Source organism: Cygnus olor, chromosome 3 (genome assembly GCF_009769625.2).
Source record: "Cygnus olor isolate bCygOlo1 chromosome 3, bCygOlo1.pri.v2, whole genome shotgun sequence".
NCBI classification, from domain to species: Eukaryota; Metazoa; Chordata; class Aves; order Anseriformes; family Anatidae; genus Cygnus; species Cygnus olor.
Genome location: NC_049171.1, coordinates 68,506,731 through 68,526,523, shown reverse-complemented (window position 1 = coordinate 68,526,523; position 19,793 = coordinate 68,506,731). Strand labels below are relative to the sequence as shown.

General features: G+C 40.6%; 1 protein-coding gene across 2 annotated transcripts in view; it reads left to right on the top strand.

Annotated features, from left to right (window-relative positions):
- Window positions 1-19,793, top strand: part of MTHFD1L (methylenetetrahydrofolate dehydrogenase (NADP+ dependent) 1 like) — a 149,209-nt gene that overhangs the window by 7,963 nt on the left and 121,453 nt on the right. For both annotated transcript variants that reach the window (XM_040550572.1, XM_040550573.1), the window contains exons 6-11: window positions 754-854; window positions 1,747-1,871; window positions 9,456-9,567; window positions 14,037-14,116; window positions 14,826-14,923; window positions 18,986-19,159. In XM_040550572.1, the coding sequence (XP_040406506.1) occupies window positions 754-854; window positions 1,747-1,871; window positions 9,456-9,567; window positions 14,037-14,116; window positions 14,826-14,923; window positions 18,986-19,159 (690 nt within the window). The remainder of the gene's footprint in view (window positions 1-753; window positions 855-1,746; window positions 1,872-9,455; window positions 9,568-14,036; window positions 14,117-14,825; window positions 14,924-18,985; window positions 19,160-19,793) is intronic.

The following is a 19,793-nucleotide window of genomic DNA, read 5'->3' as shown; positions in this document are numbered from 1 at the left end:
AGAAGGACTGAGGGTAAACTTGCAGAAAAGGTTTTAACTTCCTCACAGCATTCTGTCCTGGTGGGAGAGCAGGCTGTAACAGTCTGGACCCATTAGAACAACTTTCCAATCAGTCTTGAATTGCAGAGCTGTCTAGAGAGAGATGGAGATGTCTGAGTCACCGTTTTGCTGCTCTTGCAGCCTTCTTGTTCTTGCCTGAAGACTGCTACCCATCTTCACCCTCTCCCCTTCTTCCTTCTTTCATATCATATCAGGAAAATCTGAAAACCTTGCAAATTAATTGAGTTTCCATTGTCTGGAGTAGTGGAGGTTCACAGAGAAAGAAAAAGCTGAGAATACTATTGTAGAGAACATAGTGCAGTGCAGAAACACTTCCCATCTCCTGAGCAGGCCAGTGTCATCCCAGAAGGATGCATTATCTCTGGCTTAGCCTTCCTCTGGCAGGGCTGATCCTGTTCCACAGGAGTCACTTTGGAGTTTTGTCCCCAGATGCCACGTCTAACCTGTCGCAGAGCAGAGAGCTGCTTGCACATGCTGCACTCGTGTTACTTGTTCCAACTCTCAGGCCCCTTTTCTGGTCCCTCTTGAGGCTCAGAGTCTGTCTAATGGGCATGTGCGATGATGCAATTGAAGGATTTACTTTTACAATACATGTTTGCTCTTGAGATTAGCTATTATTCATGTTACAAGCTTTACTGAGGATTTACATTTCACAAGCTCTTTTTTTTTAATTGCGATATTTTTCCACTGCAGATTATCTGATGTAAACCTGGGACGTTTGGTACGTGGAGATGCCTATGACTGCTTAGTTTCTCCTACTGCTTGTGCTGTGATGGAGCTTCTTGAAGACTTAAGTGAGTCATTCTATCATAATTACAGCGTTAATTCAAATGTAACTAAAATCAGTGTTAGTCCTGATTGAGACAAATATAATCTAATCAAGTTTTGTTTTCTGATTTGTTTGGTATTTCCCACCTGCAATATATTTGTCTCCTGCTAGTGAAAAGAACCTCAGTGAGATCTGATGTAATATTTGCATAAATAGGTCTCAGCTCTACAGTTTGGGGAAATAAGGCAAAGATTTCCTGCCATAAGCAAATTCAATCTCACTGAAGCCACCTGAGATGTCTGAGTCCTCAAAACCCCAAAATATCGGGGGTGCAAACATTACGAGGGACTTCAGCTGGCAAATTTGATTAGTGTGAGCACTTGAAGAAATCCAGGTCTACCAGTAAGTAATTGCTGAGTGAATTTTTTGAGGGGGTTGTATTTTATAAGTGCTAACATTGACACGGCAGATATAAACAGGTGGCTTTGCAGCTTGTGAAGACAATGTTAGTTCAAGGCAGGGGATCAGAAATAGTCTCTCTTAGGGTGATTCAGCGTTGTTGAGACAAGGATTTGTATAACAGAACTGTAAACATGTGGTCAAATGGACTTAGTAACAAATATGAATGGAAGGATTTGTGAAAATAAAATACCAGCAAACCAGAAGAGCAATATTTGCTTACTAGAACTGGAGAGTCCCAAAGAAACAACTTAAAACCAGTGGTTCGTGTCGCTCTGTGGGCTCCAAAAAAGCTGCCTTTAATGACATGGTTGCTGTGGTTGAGGAGGAGCACAGAGCTGCCTTGTGGGGATGTGCTTTGCTGGCTGGCTGGGGTTTCACGTGAACACTGCATGTGGGGCTTGGTGCTAGTGCCCTTACAGCTGTGGGTGGCTCAATGCCTTGTGTCTGTCCTGCAGATGGGAAGATGGTGCTGCTGGTGGGCGCTGACGGGGCCCTGGGGGCCTCCTTGCACTGCCTGCTGCAGAGGAGGGGAGCCACCACCACCAGCTGCCAGTGGAAGTCCCGTGAGCTACAGAACAAGGTGAGAGCTCTCCTCCAGCATCCGAGCACTGCTCCCGCGGGATGCCACCAGCAGTACTGTGTCGCTTGTATTGTGTCTTAAAGATTTGCAAATGCCGCCTCTTTGGGGACAAAGGGGATTGGGAACTTCTCTTTGGCTTTGAAGAGAGCTGCAAGGGGATTTGGAGAAATTCAGGGTTTTTAATTCAAAGGATTTCACATACTTTATTTTCCCGGTTGCTTTTTGCAGAGTTCTTATCAACAATTCTTAAGTTGATGCGACTTCCTGCCAAACTTCCTGTTTTGTTCCTTAATCCCAAGTTTCACAGAATAATACAGCTGGGGGTGCGCTGTCCCCTGTGTCTGTACAGAGGGGGTCCCCGTTCAGCCTGCAGCGCAGCACAGGCTGGCTGTCGCCTCGCATTGCACAGCACACGCCGCATGGTGGCAGCTAACTCAACCTGATGGTGTCCAGCCCCTCGGGTCTGAGCTCAAGGACAGGAGGAGGAAACACCCGTAAGCAGCTGTGACAGTTCAAAAGTCCTTTGGCAAACCCATGTTTTCACAGCTGCTGATGTTTTTGTTAGGCTTGTCTCATTTCTGTGCTTCGAGTGACTGACAAGGCTTAGGAAACACATACTCCTGTCGGAGGTGGAAGCACTGTGAACTTCATATGGCAGTGTCTTCTGCCATAATAATTTCTTGCTGTTTGGGTTTGAGGGCTGCTTTGGGCTGGGTGGGGAGGGTAATGGGGTACCCGGAAGTATTTCTGCTGGGTCATGGCAAAAGGCTTGGACCAGACCAGAGCTGCCGTGCAGTGCTCTCTGCTGGAGACAGATCTGTTTCCTCCCATCTAGATGCTTTCCCATCATCCAGCCTTGCTTTTTGGCGTTCCCCGTAGCTTACCTCTCACAGCAGGTCACTGATGGGAAACAGAGTATGAGGCTGAAGCAGGAGGAAGCTGGAGGCTTTGCACATCAGTCTTCCGAAGTTCATTTTAACTTCTGGCAATAAAGGAGTTTCTGCTTTGTCTGGGGGACCCAGCAGCAGCTGTCTGGGGAGACTTCCTTCCTCTTCTTCCTCTGTAAGCCTGCAACAGTGTGTCACCAGTAACCCTGAGCGCTGATCTAGCCGACTGGATGCGGTGCTGTTGCAGTTAACTCTAGCTCATACGTAAAATGGAACGTGTGCATGGAGATTGTCCTGTACTGGATTCCCAGAAGCCCGAGAATCAGAAACCAAGCACGTATTTCTTATGCGGTGGCTAGGCAGCCTGCATTTGCAGTACAACACTGTTAGATAACATGATTATAAGAATATGAGAATTTATTTTCTCTTGCTCATTCGATACACTGGTTAAGCAAAAACAATTTTAAGGCTCACAAGGTTTCTCCTCTTTTTTTTTTTTTTCCATTTGAATTTCAAGTAAGCTAATGTGTTGAAGTAGACTTTTTTCCAGGACTTGGAAAAAATTCATTTATTTTTTTCTGCACAAAGCACTAACTTCAGGTGTGGTTATGCACTTTTGCTCCTTCCTCTGAAAGTGATGCTTCTACAATAGCATTCTGTGTGCTGTTCATAAGTATGATGTATGGTAGCACAATAACTTCACTTACAGAGTGAGAAATGAACTGATGAAGAGTACGAACTTTTCATTGAGATGCATTTATTTTGGAGTATATACCAGGAGAAGAAACATGGAGCTCAAGGCGAGGTGTACCTTTTCTGTCTTAGTCTTTCGGCCAGGCCCATTTGCACTGAATCACAAATCCCAAACCTAATGATATAATACATTTTTCAAAGCAGGTATTATCTTTGCTGATTTGTTCCTTTTCTTACAGGGTAGCATAACATCAATTGTTTTCTTTAGCAATTATGTTGGTTTAAATGAGACATGTAATACTAATCTTCGCAATTTTTTTAGATCGGGTTTTGTATCACAGTGGACTTGTTAATTCTTCTTTCACTCATGCACTTTATCATTTAAAAAAACATTTCTGCAAAAGATGCAGGTATATTTTAGACAACCTTAGGAAACGTTTTAACAGTGTAGAGGTAGCTCTGCCAGCAAACAGCATAATACCATCTAGCATCTGACTTGGTAGTTATGAGATCTTTTCTATCTCATGTCAGGAAACGAGAATAAAATAATGGGACACTTTAATTTTCTTGCTTTGACCTGCATAATAATTGACACACTTTGCATGTTCTTTTCCCTTCCCCTCCTTTTTTTTTTTTTAAGGTTAACAGATTATTAATATTTCCTTTTCTTCCATTTTGGGTTGACCTGATTTTATCTATCAAAAATAATCATAGCACAGCTGAGCTATCTCCTTTAACGGTCTTGAGATTCATGAGTTTTCAAATAAAATCACAAATGAAAAAAATATTTGAGAAGGTTCTGGCACATCTGTGTATAGTTGCTGTGCAGAAATGCTGTTCTTTTTGCATTGATTTATGGGATGTAAAATAAAGTATGAAGTAAAGGATAAAGACTTGGGCATTTTGGTGGAAATAGGTAAGATGTTACCCTTCTGCTCAGCTCTGTGTAGATAACTCTTCGAAATGCAATCAGTGCAGAGATACTGAAGAATTTCAGTACTGAGGAATTTCTCATTTGGTAGATCCGTTTTCAAATGACAACCAAAAGTCAATTCAGTATTAGCAGGGAGCAATGGGGATGATATACTTAGGGTATCTTTCTAGTTCGAAAGGAGAACCTGAATTGTTCAACTGGACTCTACTTAGTAATTTTCTTGCCAAAACTTGGCTAATAATTAGTACTCATCAGTAAATTTCAATTCAGTCATCTAATTCAATCATCATTTCAACATGGTATCTTACATGTAAGCTTGTGAACCACATTATGCATATTTTAAGAGAGCTACTACCCTCCGATTTGTTTGTAAAATAGCTGAAAATCAATCTATCAAGGTATAATTAGTAATGGAAAATTTGTTTATGAAAGACTGGCTGAGAAATAGGACAGTGTTTCAGCTGGAGTGAACGAATGGGAGTTTTTCCTCAGGTTTGCTAAGAACCTCTCTTGACCACAGTCTACTTTTTCTTAGAGCCACCACTTAAGCATCAGTGTATTTGAAATCTCTTAGTCATCTGCTGTCCTGTTATCAGTGTCTTGATAAGACAAAGAGCTTTGCTACTGGCAGAAAAATGCATTTCATGTTGCTGGACACAAGTGACATGACAAAAAGTGAGTACAGTTGTAAAGATCCTATAACAGGAGAAGAGAGGGAGGCTGCATGGAGTTCCTAATGCTGATGCTGTAGGCAGTGTGTATTTCTGTTTCATAACTTCGTGCGTTATCATCTGTTCCTTGTGATTTGAATTTCATCTCCCAGCTTGTGAGCTAGATCAGTATGATGCTAAAGCATGCTTCATGGCAAGAGGCTTGAGCATGCAGTAGAGGTACCCAGCAGAGGCCTGTGGGGCTGATGGGGGGAAGGAGGGGATGGGTGGCACTACATTCCCAGTCAGTACCTCCTGTTGTAGCTGTAGGGTATCTGTGGAGGTTGGTCGTGACAGCTGAGAAATGTATGAGTTGGCAGCCTTTTATTCCTGTGTGAGCCCCACCTACTTTCTTTTCGAGTCCAGTTATCTTACTCTCTCAGGGAGAGACTGCACATTGGCATTATGAGCAAGGCTGAGAGAATAGTGAGTAAAGCACAGTGGATCATTTTATAGGACCATTACAATTACACATATATAAAAAGAAGTCTCTTTTCTTTAGTTGGCATAGCTTTCAAGTATATAAAAATAAAAAAAAAAAAATCCTTTGGGGTTTTTAATCATCACAGAACTGATATTGTTTGATGTAGCTTTTGTAGGGGCTAACCTCTGCACCTGGGAACTGCATAGCCCTGGCTGTGAGCTGGGGCACAGCCTGGCTCCCTCTCCCATGTCTGGAAGTACGGTATGACCGAGTGCCCAGGAAGGGTGGTGAGTTTTAGGAGCACCCCACTTACTGTGTGGCAGCACTGAGTGTGTGGGCACGGTAGGGAAAGGGCTGCAGGTGTCTGGGCAAGAAGGTGGTAGCACCAGTTGCTGTGGTGTGTGGCAAGTGATTTACAGTCCATAGCTTGAATTTCTCAAGGTGTAGAGATGGAGCTGGAGGAAACCACACAAGGAGAGCATGTCTTGGTGAAAAAATACCTGAAGCTAATCGTTTACACAATAAATTTTAAGATTTCAGAAGGTAATTAGCAGTGATTGATCTGGAAATTGATCTGTACGCTGATGTGTAAAATTAGTTTTCTCATTAGCAGAGGTGGGAAGGGAAAAGAACTTTGAATTAGTTTCCCGTTCTTCATCCCCTCTAAAAAATTTAAAATTAAAAAAAAAAAAATTTAGTCAAATTTTAGCTGGCCTGACTTCAGACCCAAGAAACTGAGGGCTTTTACTTTTCAAATGTTAATGGATTCTTTTTTTCCTTGGTCATGTGTTTAAAAGTGGCTCTTGTACCACTCAGCTTAAATAGGGGGAAACAAAATGTTTATGCAGGCTTGATGTCAAAATAGGTTTTCAATTATCTGGAATATACAATTTCTCTACCATTATCATCAACTACTTGGCTTGCGTGTCTGCATTGTTGTTTTAACATTTGATGTTCTGTCTTGGGAATGGGTGGTGGTTCTTAATCTGCTTCTACTTAAATCCTGGTGGAGAGAACCGTATTTTGTTATGAGGTAAGGTTTCAGATTATTTATTGGCACAGCTCTTCCCAACTGAAAAAATATTTACCGGTGAGAAGGCAGGACGCTACTTGAGTATTGGCTTACTTCGTCTTCAGCCCATTGCCTAGCACGCTGCGGATGGTTTCACGCGAGGCTGTCGCTCCTTCTGCTGGGCTGTGTGGTGGGACGCAGCGCTTCCATCAGCGAGCACCGCCTGATGGGTCACCCCCTGGCCACACGCTAACGCCTGTCAATAGCTCCTCAGCCTTCTGGCAACGCTTGCCTGTAGCATCTGGTTCCTATCAGATGCATCCTCTGTCTGGGGACTGTGCAGTACATTTGCGAGGGAGGTTTTATGTGATGATTTCATAGGTCTTTTCCATCTCTAATGTCTGTGATTTATTTCTGATTTAGGAGACAGGGCCTGCACATGCCTCCCAGGGCTTGCTGCTTGCCTTTGTGATTTACGAGCAGTCAAAAGAGTAGGTTATGGCAAAAGAAAAAAATAAAAAGGTGAGGCAGGGGCAGGGGCACGACTTCTTGCAAGGGAAACCAAAATGTCCTGATGGGGAGATCACATGAATCTGTTCCAAAGACACTCAGAATTCTGTAAGCAACTGTTTTGCTTCCAGTGGACTCACTGTCCCAGTTAAACAAGTTTCTGGATATAATTTTTTTTAATCACCAAGGGAGGAAAAAGTTCCATGAAGTGTTTTATATACTTCATTGACTGTCCAGTAACTTTATAAATATTTGCACATAAAAATACTTGCTTATAGCAAGAGAGTTAAAAATGTATCTCCACTTTTTATTTCCTTCTTTACATTTACTTTCTTTTGGAAATGAGGAAAAGGAAATCATGGGGGGAAGGCTTTGTTCTCAGTACATCTTCAGCCTGTAGGACAACTATTCTGTACCATGTGATAATTTTTCTTTTCATGGAGGATGTGGGGCAGGGCAATGAGATCAAAGGTTTGTCTGTTTTTTTGACACATTTATGGGTCTGTCTGACGTTAGCCATCTGAACCAGTGCTAACATTGGCTAAAAAAATGATTGTGTTCAGCTGTTAAAGAACATTTTTGAGCGTTATGATTGGTAGTCATAGAAATGAATATTTGGTCAATTGTCTTTTGACATTATAGTTAAATTGAATCAACTCTGTCATAAGTATGTTGGCTGAACATTTGTCAAAATTATCACTTATTGCATACAGCTCTCAACTGGTTCATAGCTTCATGATGCAAAACAATGTGTAAAGCTCATAGTCCTTGTCTCAGAGGCTTTGCACGGGATGACATTCCTGATCTGCAGTGTATGAATTTTAACTTCTAGAGTATGATATAGTTTTTTATTTTTCAAAAAGACTGGTTTTCTGTAACAGGGAATAATCACTGTAATCACTGATTTTCTCGGTGTTGGTGACACTGGCTGTTATGGCAGAGGCTGTCTTCTTCTGCAGGGGAGATTTGCTTCTTGTACTCTTGGTACACAAGAGCATAATATGCTTGGTACATAAGTCATTGCAGTGTCTCTTTATTCAAATTTGCTTGCAAATTCCACAGTATAATTTGAGTTGTTGCTAGTCAAGCACTATTACTTGTGTGACCTCCTAGGAGTGGCATGTAAGACGATATTTGCAGGAGACACAGGAGCACAGGTAATTTGGATAAGCCTGAATGACCGTTGAGACGGTACGTTTGCAGGCAATCATAAGGGTGTCACAGGACTCCCGGTTGAAGCCCGAGTCAGCTTGTAGCATTAGTCATCTGTAAAGCAAGTAAACCTTCTCCCACACTTTTGGCTGTGTTTCCACATGTGGATCTCTGAGGAGGGTTAGGCCATCCATGTGTCCTCTCAGGAGAAGCTGGAGCTTTTCTAGCTTTCTGCCTTTTCTGCCACAGTTATGCTCTTCTCCCCTCCTGGATGTTCAGCTGTGCCAAAAAACTGCTATCCTGATAGAATTTGTAGCTGTTCTTCCTTGGCAGGAGTGCTGGGCAGGGTTGCGTCAGAGCACTTTTGGCCAAAAAAGAAGCTGGAACGTTTGTCAGTCACAAATCAATTCATGGAGAGGCTTGCCGAGAGCGTGACACTTGACATTTATTAAAATTTTCAAAAAAAAAAAAAAAATCCAAAATCACTGTCTCTCTGAATCAATTTTTATGGTCCAGCATGAGGCAGTGCTATGCCCATATTTCCTGTTGGAGTGGTTCTTTATACATCTGTCTCTGGTGCTGTCCCTTATCTCATGTTGATTCCAATAATTGTTACAGGGCCCTGCTTCAGAACAGGGAGGAAAGGAAGACACTTATCTCTTTGATTATAAGAATTTTTTAGTAAGCATTTTTGGTCTAACATCTGTAAGGTCGAACTAAATCAGAGGCACTGATTAGCAAGCATGAACTGAGAAGGGAAAAAAATGCTTTAATTGGTGTTCTTCAAAGTCATTGATGTTTTCAGATCAGGTCATCTTGCATTCCCATGAGCTGACCTGGTTTTCTACTTTCAAATAAACTGAATGTACTCTTTATAATTACCTACTTACTGTCTTTCAATCTTTTTTTTCCCAAGTCTTTCCAAGTTATGTTGTTGGACAGTACTGTGGACAATGATGGGGCTTTTTTGTTGAAAATACATAATCCCAATTAAATATTATTGGTGCTGACCCTGCTCCTCACTTGCCCATTTTCAGTTTACTTTGTTTTGCCTTTTTTTTTCTTTTTAAAATGCTATTGTTCATAAATTTCATGTGTGGTAAGAATCCAGCCATCAGTTTTTATTTTTTTCATTTGTCTGCAAGTACTTTGCTCAAAAGACTGTTGCTAAAAAGGTCTGAATATAAGTTGCATATTCAAGAATGTACTTCTAACATTAAATGCTTGTTTTGTTTCTGGGGTGGGTTTTGGGCTGTTCATAGCTTCATCATGCGGATGTGGTGGTAGTTGGCAGTACAAAACCTGATGATGTTCCTGTGAGCTGGATAAAGCCTGGAACCACCATCATCAACTGTTCTCGTGACTTGCTGTCAGGTAAGAGGCATTAAAAGTGAATTGTTCTTGAAAGTGATGTATGACGAATTGTTGAAGTAAGCCCGTGGCATGTCAGTGACCAGAGTGTGATTAAAAGGTATGTCTTCGGGAGAGAGCCTTTAACAGTGGGTGTTTGTGTACAGGGGATGAGTGAATACATCTCTGGTATGTAAATTGGGGGGGGGGGGGGAACTGTCAGGTGAGGGAGGAAATACTAGAATAGATTCTTCAAATCAGAATTGTTAAATAAGCAATGATCCTGTGGATTCATTCAGAGGAGTCATCAAATAAGCTGTTATTTCAGTCCTGGTTTGTACAGCGTGTTAGCTCAGAACAGGCAAGATGTCCTCTGCAGCTGTTACTCCTACAAAATGAGTTTGGATTCCTCTCCGCCCGCCCCTTTTAAGGTAAGTTAGCTTAGTGGTTGGAGAGAGGGTATAGGTTCATTAATTTCGTAGTTGAGAAATGCTGAAATTATGAAAGCTTCCCAGAAGTTACTGCATTCCACTGCTAGAATAGCATTTCTTATAAAATTCCTTCAACTTCTGTGAGAATCCCTAGATATTTTCAATTTTTTTAGTAATGCATGTATCAATTTGACCTTAAGCTGGGTATGTTTCCTAAGGGCAAATTAAGCAGACACTTTAAGGGTAGTTAACGTAAGATCAGGATTGTTTAAAAAAAAAAAAAAGAGAGAGATGCAGTTGTTCCCATGCAAAGCATGGCCTCTAGGCAAGAGATTCCTTTTGTTGTCTTTTTTGATATCCTCTTGAATTGAACACACACTGTGGATGTGGGAGATCTGGGTTAAATGCACTCACCTGTCTGAAGGTGTTTGGACTTCTTCCTCTTCCACCTCCCAGAACAGTGCTCTGATCCTAATGGGAATCTGAGGGGAGGGTACTAAGTCTCATCCTTAGTTAATGCTGCACAACTTGTCCAAAAATAATTCATGTCTTAAACCAAAGAGGGATGGAGGAAAATCATGATACGCTAGTGTAGTGATTAGGAGACTCTCTGAGTCTTTAGTGGCCCCTTGTTTTGCATAGGGTCAATAGGATATAATTGTTAAGTATCTACAGAGCAGGTCTGTTAAGTACCTGCTTGGAGCATAGGTCTCTTCAGCAGGTACCCAGCCTACTGGTGTGACACGCTCCTTGCATGAAGTATGAATGGGGGAGAAAAGGAAAGGGAAAGAGAAGAGGGAATGGAGGTGTAACAGTAGCATCTATGAATATATGAATGAGAAGGAATGGCCCCTCCTCATTTTAATCTTTTTCATCAGGAGCCACTGAGGTGTCCAACTTGGGGTGGAGGTGTGGGTCTGTGAAGGCAGGCTGGGCTAAGCCCTTGTAGCTTGAGTGGGCAGCGCTGGTGACTGAACTCGCCCAGCTCTGTGCTGCTGGTGGAATCCCACTTCCCGATATCCAGTTCCCATTTTCCATTGCAGGGGAGTCTGGGTCTTCGCTTCACGGGCACATTTACACAATTTATCTGCTTGATGTGTCTTGAGACTTAAGAATCTTCAAGCCTTAGTTGCTCTATAGGACCACCTGTAATATTATGGTTTTTTTCCTAAAAATGAAAAATTCGAAAACTACAGTAAAACATTTGAAAGATGTTCATGTACCACAGCAAAATTCATTCTTAAGGCAGGAATCATAAGATTTGGTATGTGCCTGTAGATTTCTTTGAAATTTTCAGGTTGTGGCAGTGGGCTGCTCTATGTATAGCATTTCTTTGAAGGGCAGCATGAGATTTTAACAAGATAGTTTAAAAAGAAACTTATCTACCAAATGTCCGTCTGTCTTTATGCTTGTGCTTTTGAGATTGTCAGAAACTTGGAGAAACTCCGAAAGAATAGCACAAACACATTTTAGCAGCTTATAGAAATGTTGGCCTGAAGACTTGCTAGAGATGTACATGAAACACAGGTGTCTGTCTGACAGGAAGAATGCACTTAGTTGAATTGCAAGATATGTATTAAAAGCATATTTTGGAACATTTATGATCTTGGAGAAACCACTAAGTCTTATAACTGACTGTTCACTTCCAGTGCATAGCATTTGGCTGAGGTGCTCAGAATTTTTTTGCATGTTTTCTCTTGCTTTAGAAATGCCCAACCTAACATCTGTGGGGTCACAGGAGCTAAATGAGGCCCAAAAGCAACGATGGCTGTGAAGTGACTTTTATTGTTGTGACATGGTGCTAGTTTGCTACATGAGATATATGTAGCCTAACACACTTTCATGTTTTAAAAGCACTCCAAACTTGCAAGGATGTAGTTATATTGGGCAGCTGTAGGAAAGTAGAGCTAGAAGTGCTTGCTCCAGGTGATGGAATTCTTTCTCCATGTTCTTTTTTTCTTTTTAAATCTGATCAAAGGTTTTTAAATGATTGCAATTCTAAAATTGTTAGCAGTGCAACATGTTATTCTGCTGCACTAATGATTTTGGAACCAAGTGGGTGCTGGTAGCCTCTTGCAGCAAAATGCTTCATATGTAAATGTATAGAAATGAAGAAAGAATTTCTGAACAAAACTATGCCAAAGCTGTTTGGGATTTGATGCCCAGCTCCTCTGGGTTCATTTGAAAGCTCAAGCCAATGTGGTTTAAGTAAGTAAGTGGGAAATGTGACCGTTCCACCACGTCTTCTCCATTCGAAACCCATCCAACCATCTGCATGGCCATGTACTGCAAGTAGATGAGCCTTCATCAGGATGAGGCAGAGGAGGGAGCAGTGTCTGCAGTCCATCTGATCTTCTGACCAAAATCCAAAGCAGAGAGCACTGTTCAGCTCCCATCTGGAAAAAATGCATCCCTAGTGCACCATTGCAATCTTGTGATCATCCTGTTACCTCATGGGTGCGTGACTTTCATCTCTGGCTTCACCTTCACCCCTGTAAAAGCCTGGTTAGTTGTCTGTGTGGTGAGTGTGTAGTGTAGTCAGGCTGAGACAAGCACTTTATTGAAGGGGAACATCTAATTCCAATATATATTTACAAGCATGCTAGCTCTGCCCTGATAAAGAAATCACATTAAGCCAAATAATATAAAAAGTTGAAATGTTTCTGCGAAGCACAGCTGTCTGAAAGGGGATTTTAAACTTCATTCTCCCTACTTCATTTGTCTTTCTGGCAGCTGTCCCAGCCTGGTCTCAAAGCAGCAATGCTCAGCTTATGACTGTGATGGGCTCTTCCAGTAAAACTCCCGTGCTCAAGTTGAAAACTGAATGTTTCCAGAAGAGATATATGTACGTGTGCGTATATATGTACGTGTGCGTATATATGTATATATAGTGTTTTATATCTTGTGCCTCTGGCTCTGCTGGTGATGGGCATGAGCTCTGGAGCTGGTGCTGGGGCTGGTGCTGTGCCACCTCCTCCACGTGCTCCTGCCTGCGGCACTGGGTCCCAGCCTAAGGCTCTGGAGCCCTGCTGCCACCATGGGGCCTACGGCTGACAGGGGTGGCTCTGCAAGTTGACGAGGGTGTTTCATGATGGCAACAGCCAGGGCAAGGAGAGAGAGAGCTTGGCTAGGTCAGGGTTTGCACTCCAGCTCCCCTCTAAGAGAAACACTAACGTTGTCAGTGTGTAGTTGTTATTTTTTTATTATGTTTATGTCTACACCCTTTGCCATGAGACAAGGGCCTTGCTTGTAATGCCCACAGAGGTTAGGATGTGAATTTTGTTCTGGAGAAACTGCATCTAGATAAAAGTCCATAAGCAACAGCAGAAGAGCAAGCCAAAAGGAGGATTAGTAGGAAATGTCAAAATAATATATTTAGTTAGGGTAGCTAATGTAAGATTGTTTCTAGTGGCAACGTATCATATAATAATCCTGTCTCTAAAGTTGGCGTCAATCTAGATTGTACAGACTCTTCAGAATATCTGCTTTTAATGGCATGCTCACGAAGATAACTTTTGCTGTTCAAAATTTTTTTCATATTCTGATTCCAAGTTGCAAATCCCAGTGTGTAGTAACCTTGTGTAGTATTTTGTGATCATTTCATTGTTCTCTCTCACTGTCGTGGGAGTATCAAAAAGACTACTCTCTTTACCATGCTCATTTAGGTGTCTTGTTAAAAATATGCTTAGCTTTTCAAATCCTTGTACCTGTCAGGCTTTTTTCTTTTTTTTTCCCCTCTCTGGTCCAGAAGCAATTATTTGGATACTGGAATTAATCTCTGTTCCTTATTTTCTTTTTCAAGTATACGTAAGCTATGTCATATGCATGTTAATGTTTACATAATATACTTCAGAGCATACAGTTGCTCTCTTACTTTCACACTATATCAATCCTACTGAATGATTTCAATTCAAGTATTAAAGAAGCCTCCTGTAATTTTGGCAGTGACTTTGTTACCTTTCAAGTCAGCATTCAGAATTACTTCGTTTTGGGGTAGCTTTCAAATGCACTTGCTCCCACTCACAAAAGCCTCGTGATTTGTTTGTGCAATTTTCTCTACAGGGAAACACAACTGTGATCAGCAAAACAACCATGCTGCTGAAAAAGCGGTTTGTTCTCTCGCAGTAGCAATGCGAATGCAGGTTAGTGTAACTTCAAACATTGTACATTTCTTGCTCTTCCTGTGAGTTGTAGAAACTGCTTCCAGAATTTAAATTTTCTAATTTTTGTTTTGCTCTACTGAAAATCCTACCTGCTTTCCATTTTAATAGCAACTCATAATCAGTTAAGGGAAGCCATGCCTGTTGCATTTAAAGATAAATCAAAAATCAAACTTTTCACAGTTCTTATAACTGTTGTAAAGCTTGCCAGAAGCACTTTTATCAATAGACTAATGTTATTTTTTCTTATAAGGCAATGAAGTTTACTTGTACTTGCACACATTTTTGTGGTTTGATGGATGGAGGATCCAAAAACTTGTTGTTTCATGTGGAAGCAGCATGAGGTTGTCAGTGAGCAATTAATATCTTCCATTCTTTTTCGGGTGTGAGAGAATAACAGTAATTCTCAATCTCACCAGAATAAAATCTCCAGGCACCCAATTAGAGATCTTTTTCAGCCATTTAAGTGTTAATGGTTTTGTCTCTTTGAAATCTGTATAAACAATAGCACGTTCATAGTGCAGCAGTTTTTTCTTACATCCTGAAATCAAGAGATGGAACAATTTTTTAGTTTGGTTTTTGTTGGCCTTTGTCGTAAAAGTTATTTCAACACACTCTTGAGATTGCTTCAAATTAGTGTTCAGCATTTATGATGCAGCTGGTGTATGCTGTTTTCTTTTTTTAAAAACAGAACATGGTAAAAAACATAGAGCGATGGATCCAGTCCCAGCAGTTCAGGAAGTGGGACCTCCGCTGCTTGAAGCTTCAACCTCTCTCACCAGTGCCCAGGTAATAAACATTTGATCTTTTGCTTTTGTTGGTTTGTTTTCTTTTTAAGAAAGCCATCCTTCTTTTTTTAAAAAAAAAAAAAAAAAAAAAAAAGGTAGCCAAGTGTTAAATGTGACAATGAACCAAAAATTATCCCAAGCCTATTTTTTAATCTGCTTACGTGGTCTACATGTTGTGCCTTTTGTTGTATGCCTTCTTGTGACCATGCCCTTTTGATTCTTTACAATTTTTATGATGTGCATTGGTGCCAAGCTTTATTTTTGAAGACCTAAAACCGGAAGGTTTCACTGCGGGAAGGGAGGTGAAGCTGTATGGAACATCAACAGAAATATAAAGTATAAGAAGTTCCTAGTACAGGAAGCCCCTAATGGAGGAGAGTGTTTATGGATCTTGTTAAGGCCCAGTGATTTTAATAGCATTAGATGCTGTTTTTTCTTCCCTCAGCAGAAGTATTTTCTTCTGTGTTAGACTTTTAAATTTATGTATAGGCATGAAGAGCAGGAAGCACGTTTATTCACATAACTCTTTTTCCATCAGTTTCTCTCATTTCCCCCTACCTCCCAAGGCCTCTGTCAGGGTTTTTGGTCTGTCTTAGTGGGGTTGCTGATATCTCCGAAGTTTTGGGCAGCCTGAGCTCTTGGCTGTGCTGAAGTGCTTTTCTCACCCGTTGGTTGTGGTGGGTGGCAGAGAGGGGAACCAAGGGCTTGAAGGGAGGCTCTGCCATGGAGGAAAGCTGTGAAATTTGTGCACGTTTATTTGTGTGCCTGCTTCTGAATCCCATTGCTGTGTTTTCAGAAAGCTGTAGTGAAATGTTGTTGGTTTTTAAGCACTTTAATTCACTTTTCACTTACAACAGTTTAATTGAAATGGAGACAACTTGTAATTTCAGAGATGCCAAAAGAATGAGCTTTCCGTCATACGCAGGGGCACAAGGGGGAAGAAATTCTTGAGCTTTCCCTGGGCCAACACGTAACACTGCTAGAGTTAAAACTTGAAAAATCTGTCCTTAAATTGTTAAACAGTAGGTTAAAACATGTGTTGTCATGAGCATGATGGTGGGAAAAAAAACCACCAAAAGCATTCCCCACCCTCTGTATGGGATTGTGTATTTAGTACATATGTATTTATATATTTAATATATAATTCTATGCAGTATAACTGGTAATAGGACTTCCATTTACTTGATTACCCTAACTTTATTTCTTTTTTTTCTTTTAAAGTGTAAAATAAGTCATTAGGTGGAAGGTATCCTGCAATAAAATAGAATCTTAGAATAGCGCACAGTGTTGTCTGGAAGCAGATGGAGTTTTCATTGAAAATGAGGCAAAACTGCTTAAGCACTAAAACTGGGAACATCTGCTTTTTGACTTCTGTAAGATCTGGGTGTTAATTGAAATATTTCCAAAGGTTCTGGAAATGAATGGGGGATTTTCTTACAAATATACAGTAAGAAAATTCCATGACAGACTGAGTAGATGTAGAGCCTTCCCTGCGTCTTTTAAATCTTCTTGCATTTCATGAATTATGACTTACTGCTGGCAATAGCACATTTTTTGCTTAACAAATTTCATTTGTGCAGAAGAACCAGTGTTGCACATTTGCAGTTTAATATTGAATAATATAACTTACTGAATAATTCTGGGATTTCCAATATATAGAATATTTTGTCAAACTAAAAGAACTAGCTGCAAATATAGACTTCTAAAGGTTAGTTATAACCAATTCTGTAATGTCCTGTGTTTCAGAAAATAGGTTTTATCTGGAAAAATATACTAGACAGAATTGTTTTGTATGTGTTGTTTAGCCAGAGTAGTTAAGGTATAAATGTCACTTCTGGAATTATTTGTTTTATCCCTTTATTCCATGTGTCAGTGTGTAATCTATCCTTAAGGGTTTTCTAAGTTATTAAAAATCTACTTGCTTTGAAGGTTCTTAAGGGAACCTCTGATGACGAAATGACAACAGCAGTGGTTTTACAAAGGAAGAACTGTCAGCATCCACTGCCAATTTTACTTGACTCCTAAAAATATTTGTAATTTTATTTATCTGGAAATTATTTACCTTTTAATGTAATTACAAACGTGCAGTTATGTCAGTTTTGCTCCTTCCTTTTTTTGGTAGTCGTGGTGCCTGCAGGGTGGAAGAAAACTAATTGTTTCTTCCAGAACTCAGGGAGGCGTTTGTGGTGGGAGAGATGAAGGAAATAGGAAGGGCTGAGGTTGCTGCAGAGAATATTGATAGACTGTCCTGAGATTTCAAATAGCAGCTTCAGTCTTTTGGTAGAGAATGATTTATTTAGTAGGAAGAAAAGGGGGGGAAGCAGATTAACTTTCTTTCACGTGAATCTAAATTCTTCTCCCTTTGCTGAATATGTCAATTGCTTTAATGAGAGAATAGATGACCCTACATATTTTCTTTCCCTTACACCTTCAAGGGACCACACTGCCATCACCTTACCAATGTTTTCCTGGGGCTGAAGTTGTTTTTATAGATAGTTTTGAAGAAAACTTTAAATGTTCTTTGTCATTTGATGTTTGTAAGCCACTGCATCTTGTGTTCTTGATACATTTTTACAGCTAATTGTGTTTGAAGAAATGAATAAGAAAGCCAAAGGTATATCCTTCTGTGCAAGGGGATGCAGTCAGTATGTGTTTGGAAGTAATCAGATTCCAGATGAGTACATGCAACAAAACAGTCTGCATCCCAGCCATTGAGTCCTGTGGTTGAGTAGCTTCTTGCCCCCTCACACTGGATTGTGTCAGTATTTAAATGGGTGATTTCTGGGGTTCACTTAGCTGCAGGGTGTAAAAGTGGGATATTTGAGACGTAATTGAATAGTTCAAGGTTAGGATATTGATATCTTCAAAGAAATGCATGCAATTAAGCTTGCACAAACTGATCATTTGCTGGTGGATGCAGAACAGCTGAAGTCCATGCTTGGAGCTGAGATTTGGCAGGAGTTCTGTGTTAATCTGTGGATATTTGAGGTCTTGCAGACTGTTTGAAGGTTCAGGGCATTAGCTTTGATGCAATTGCCAGATTAGATCTTAAAAATATTGTAATCAGCCAAAACTGCGGGAAGGAATTTAGTCTGGATAGGCTGAAAGTAATTAATCTCTTGGCAGTTTTTTTTTAGCCAGTTTTTGCAGTGGTGTGGGCAATCCAAAGCTGAGGGACTCCTCACATCTTGTGTGCCTGACCCTGGACGCTACTGCTGCAGGACCTCTCAGCTGCTCAAAGCTTATGGGGGCTTCAGGTACAACTAGGTCAAGCTCACAAAAGAAAGATCCATATAGGGGTATTAAATCTAAAGAGTTCAGGTGGTCTAGGTCAGAAACTGTGGATGCATCATGTCTTCCAGCCTACGGCCACCTCCCCTCAGGCAGTTCTTGATCCATGCTTGTTCTCTTGCGTAGGCTGCCACTTGCAGTCCTTGCAGGAAGTTGTTATAAGCTCAGTGGACTTCTGGCCAGAGCCCTGTGCATTAAACTCCTGCCGTGTGGCCATTTTCAATTTAGCTGTGGTTTAGAAGTGTGTGAATTGATCTTCTAGCGCCTGGTTTCCCTTGGCTCCCTCAGGGGAGTAGCAAGGCTTAGCTCGTTTGGTGGTACCCTCTGATGAAAGGCGCTACATGCACAAGTATCAAGTTTAGCTAATGTGTTTATGTGACTCTTGGCCAAGGAAAGTATGCGCTTTTTAGTAAAGTGTATGCGCTGAAGTGTACGGGGAGCGAGGAGAAGAAAAACAAAAACAGAAACATCCATTCCAGTGGGATGTGCTGGAGCATCCAGCAGGCATGTCTCTAGCTTGATATGAAAGCATTACGTAGTATTTGGAATCCGATTAAACGAGAGCTTTGTGAAATTATAACAGCCAACAAACAGTGCATGTGACTTTTCATTATTAGCTAATATTTAGGTTTGATTAATCAAATACAAGAGAGGACTGAAAAACTGATTACAATAAACCCCATTGTTGGAGTATTTGCTGTTGTTGTGTGTTCTGTTGTCGACCACCTAAGCTGAGAGAAATCTCCTGGCTTCTATTTGTTTTCTTTTCCAGTGATATTGAGATTTCCCGAGCGCAGAGTCCAAAAGCTGTCGATGTACTTGCCAAGGAGATAGGATTGCTTACAGACGAAATTGAAATCTATGGCCAAACCAAAGCCAAAGTACGTTTGTCCCTGCTGGAAAGGTTAAAGGATCAACCAGATGGAAAATATGTTCTAGTTGCTGGGTAAGAATGCGTGGTAATGTGATTAATGCACACCCTTTCTACTCATATTAATATAAACATGCAACTTACATCTTTTTGATATACCGCACAAATAAGAACCCTGAGTGTTTGGGGCTGTATGTTTCTCTGTTCTGAAATTTTTAATATATTTTTTTAAAGTAACACAACCTTTCTTCCAAACTGTTGTTATGGAGGTAAAGTATGTTCTGTAAAGGTAGGGTGTTCTGTGCTTAAATCCTTTCTGTTTTACAGTGTTTTTCTTATTGTTTTATCAGAATTTTAAATATTTTACTAGAGTATTTAAGTCTGTTGTGGCTGTTTATAAACAAACTGTAACAGAAGCTGCATGCTAATCTGCTGATATTAACAATAAATACTTTTTTTATTGAAGAACAGATTACATAGTTAAATAAGTCATGTTTTTTCTCTGAAATGTAGACATGTCGCCAGGCAGGCTTATCCTGCTCTCTGTTCCCACAATTACAACAAATGCAATGCTCAACAGGGTTTATGTGCTTCTTTTCTGAAGAGCTATTTTTTGTGCATTCAGTGCACATTTTTCATTGACCTGGTTTGCTAAGTGGAGACTTCTAATTGTGAACAAATATGATGGTTCTCATTAATATTTAACTTC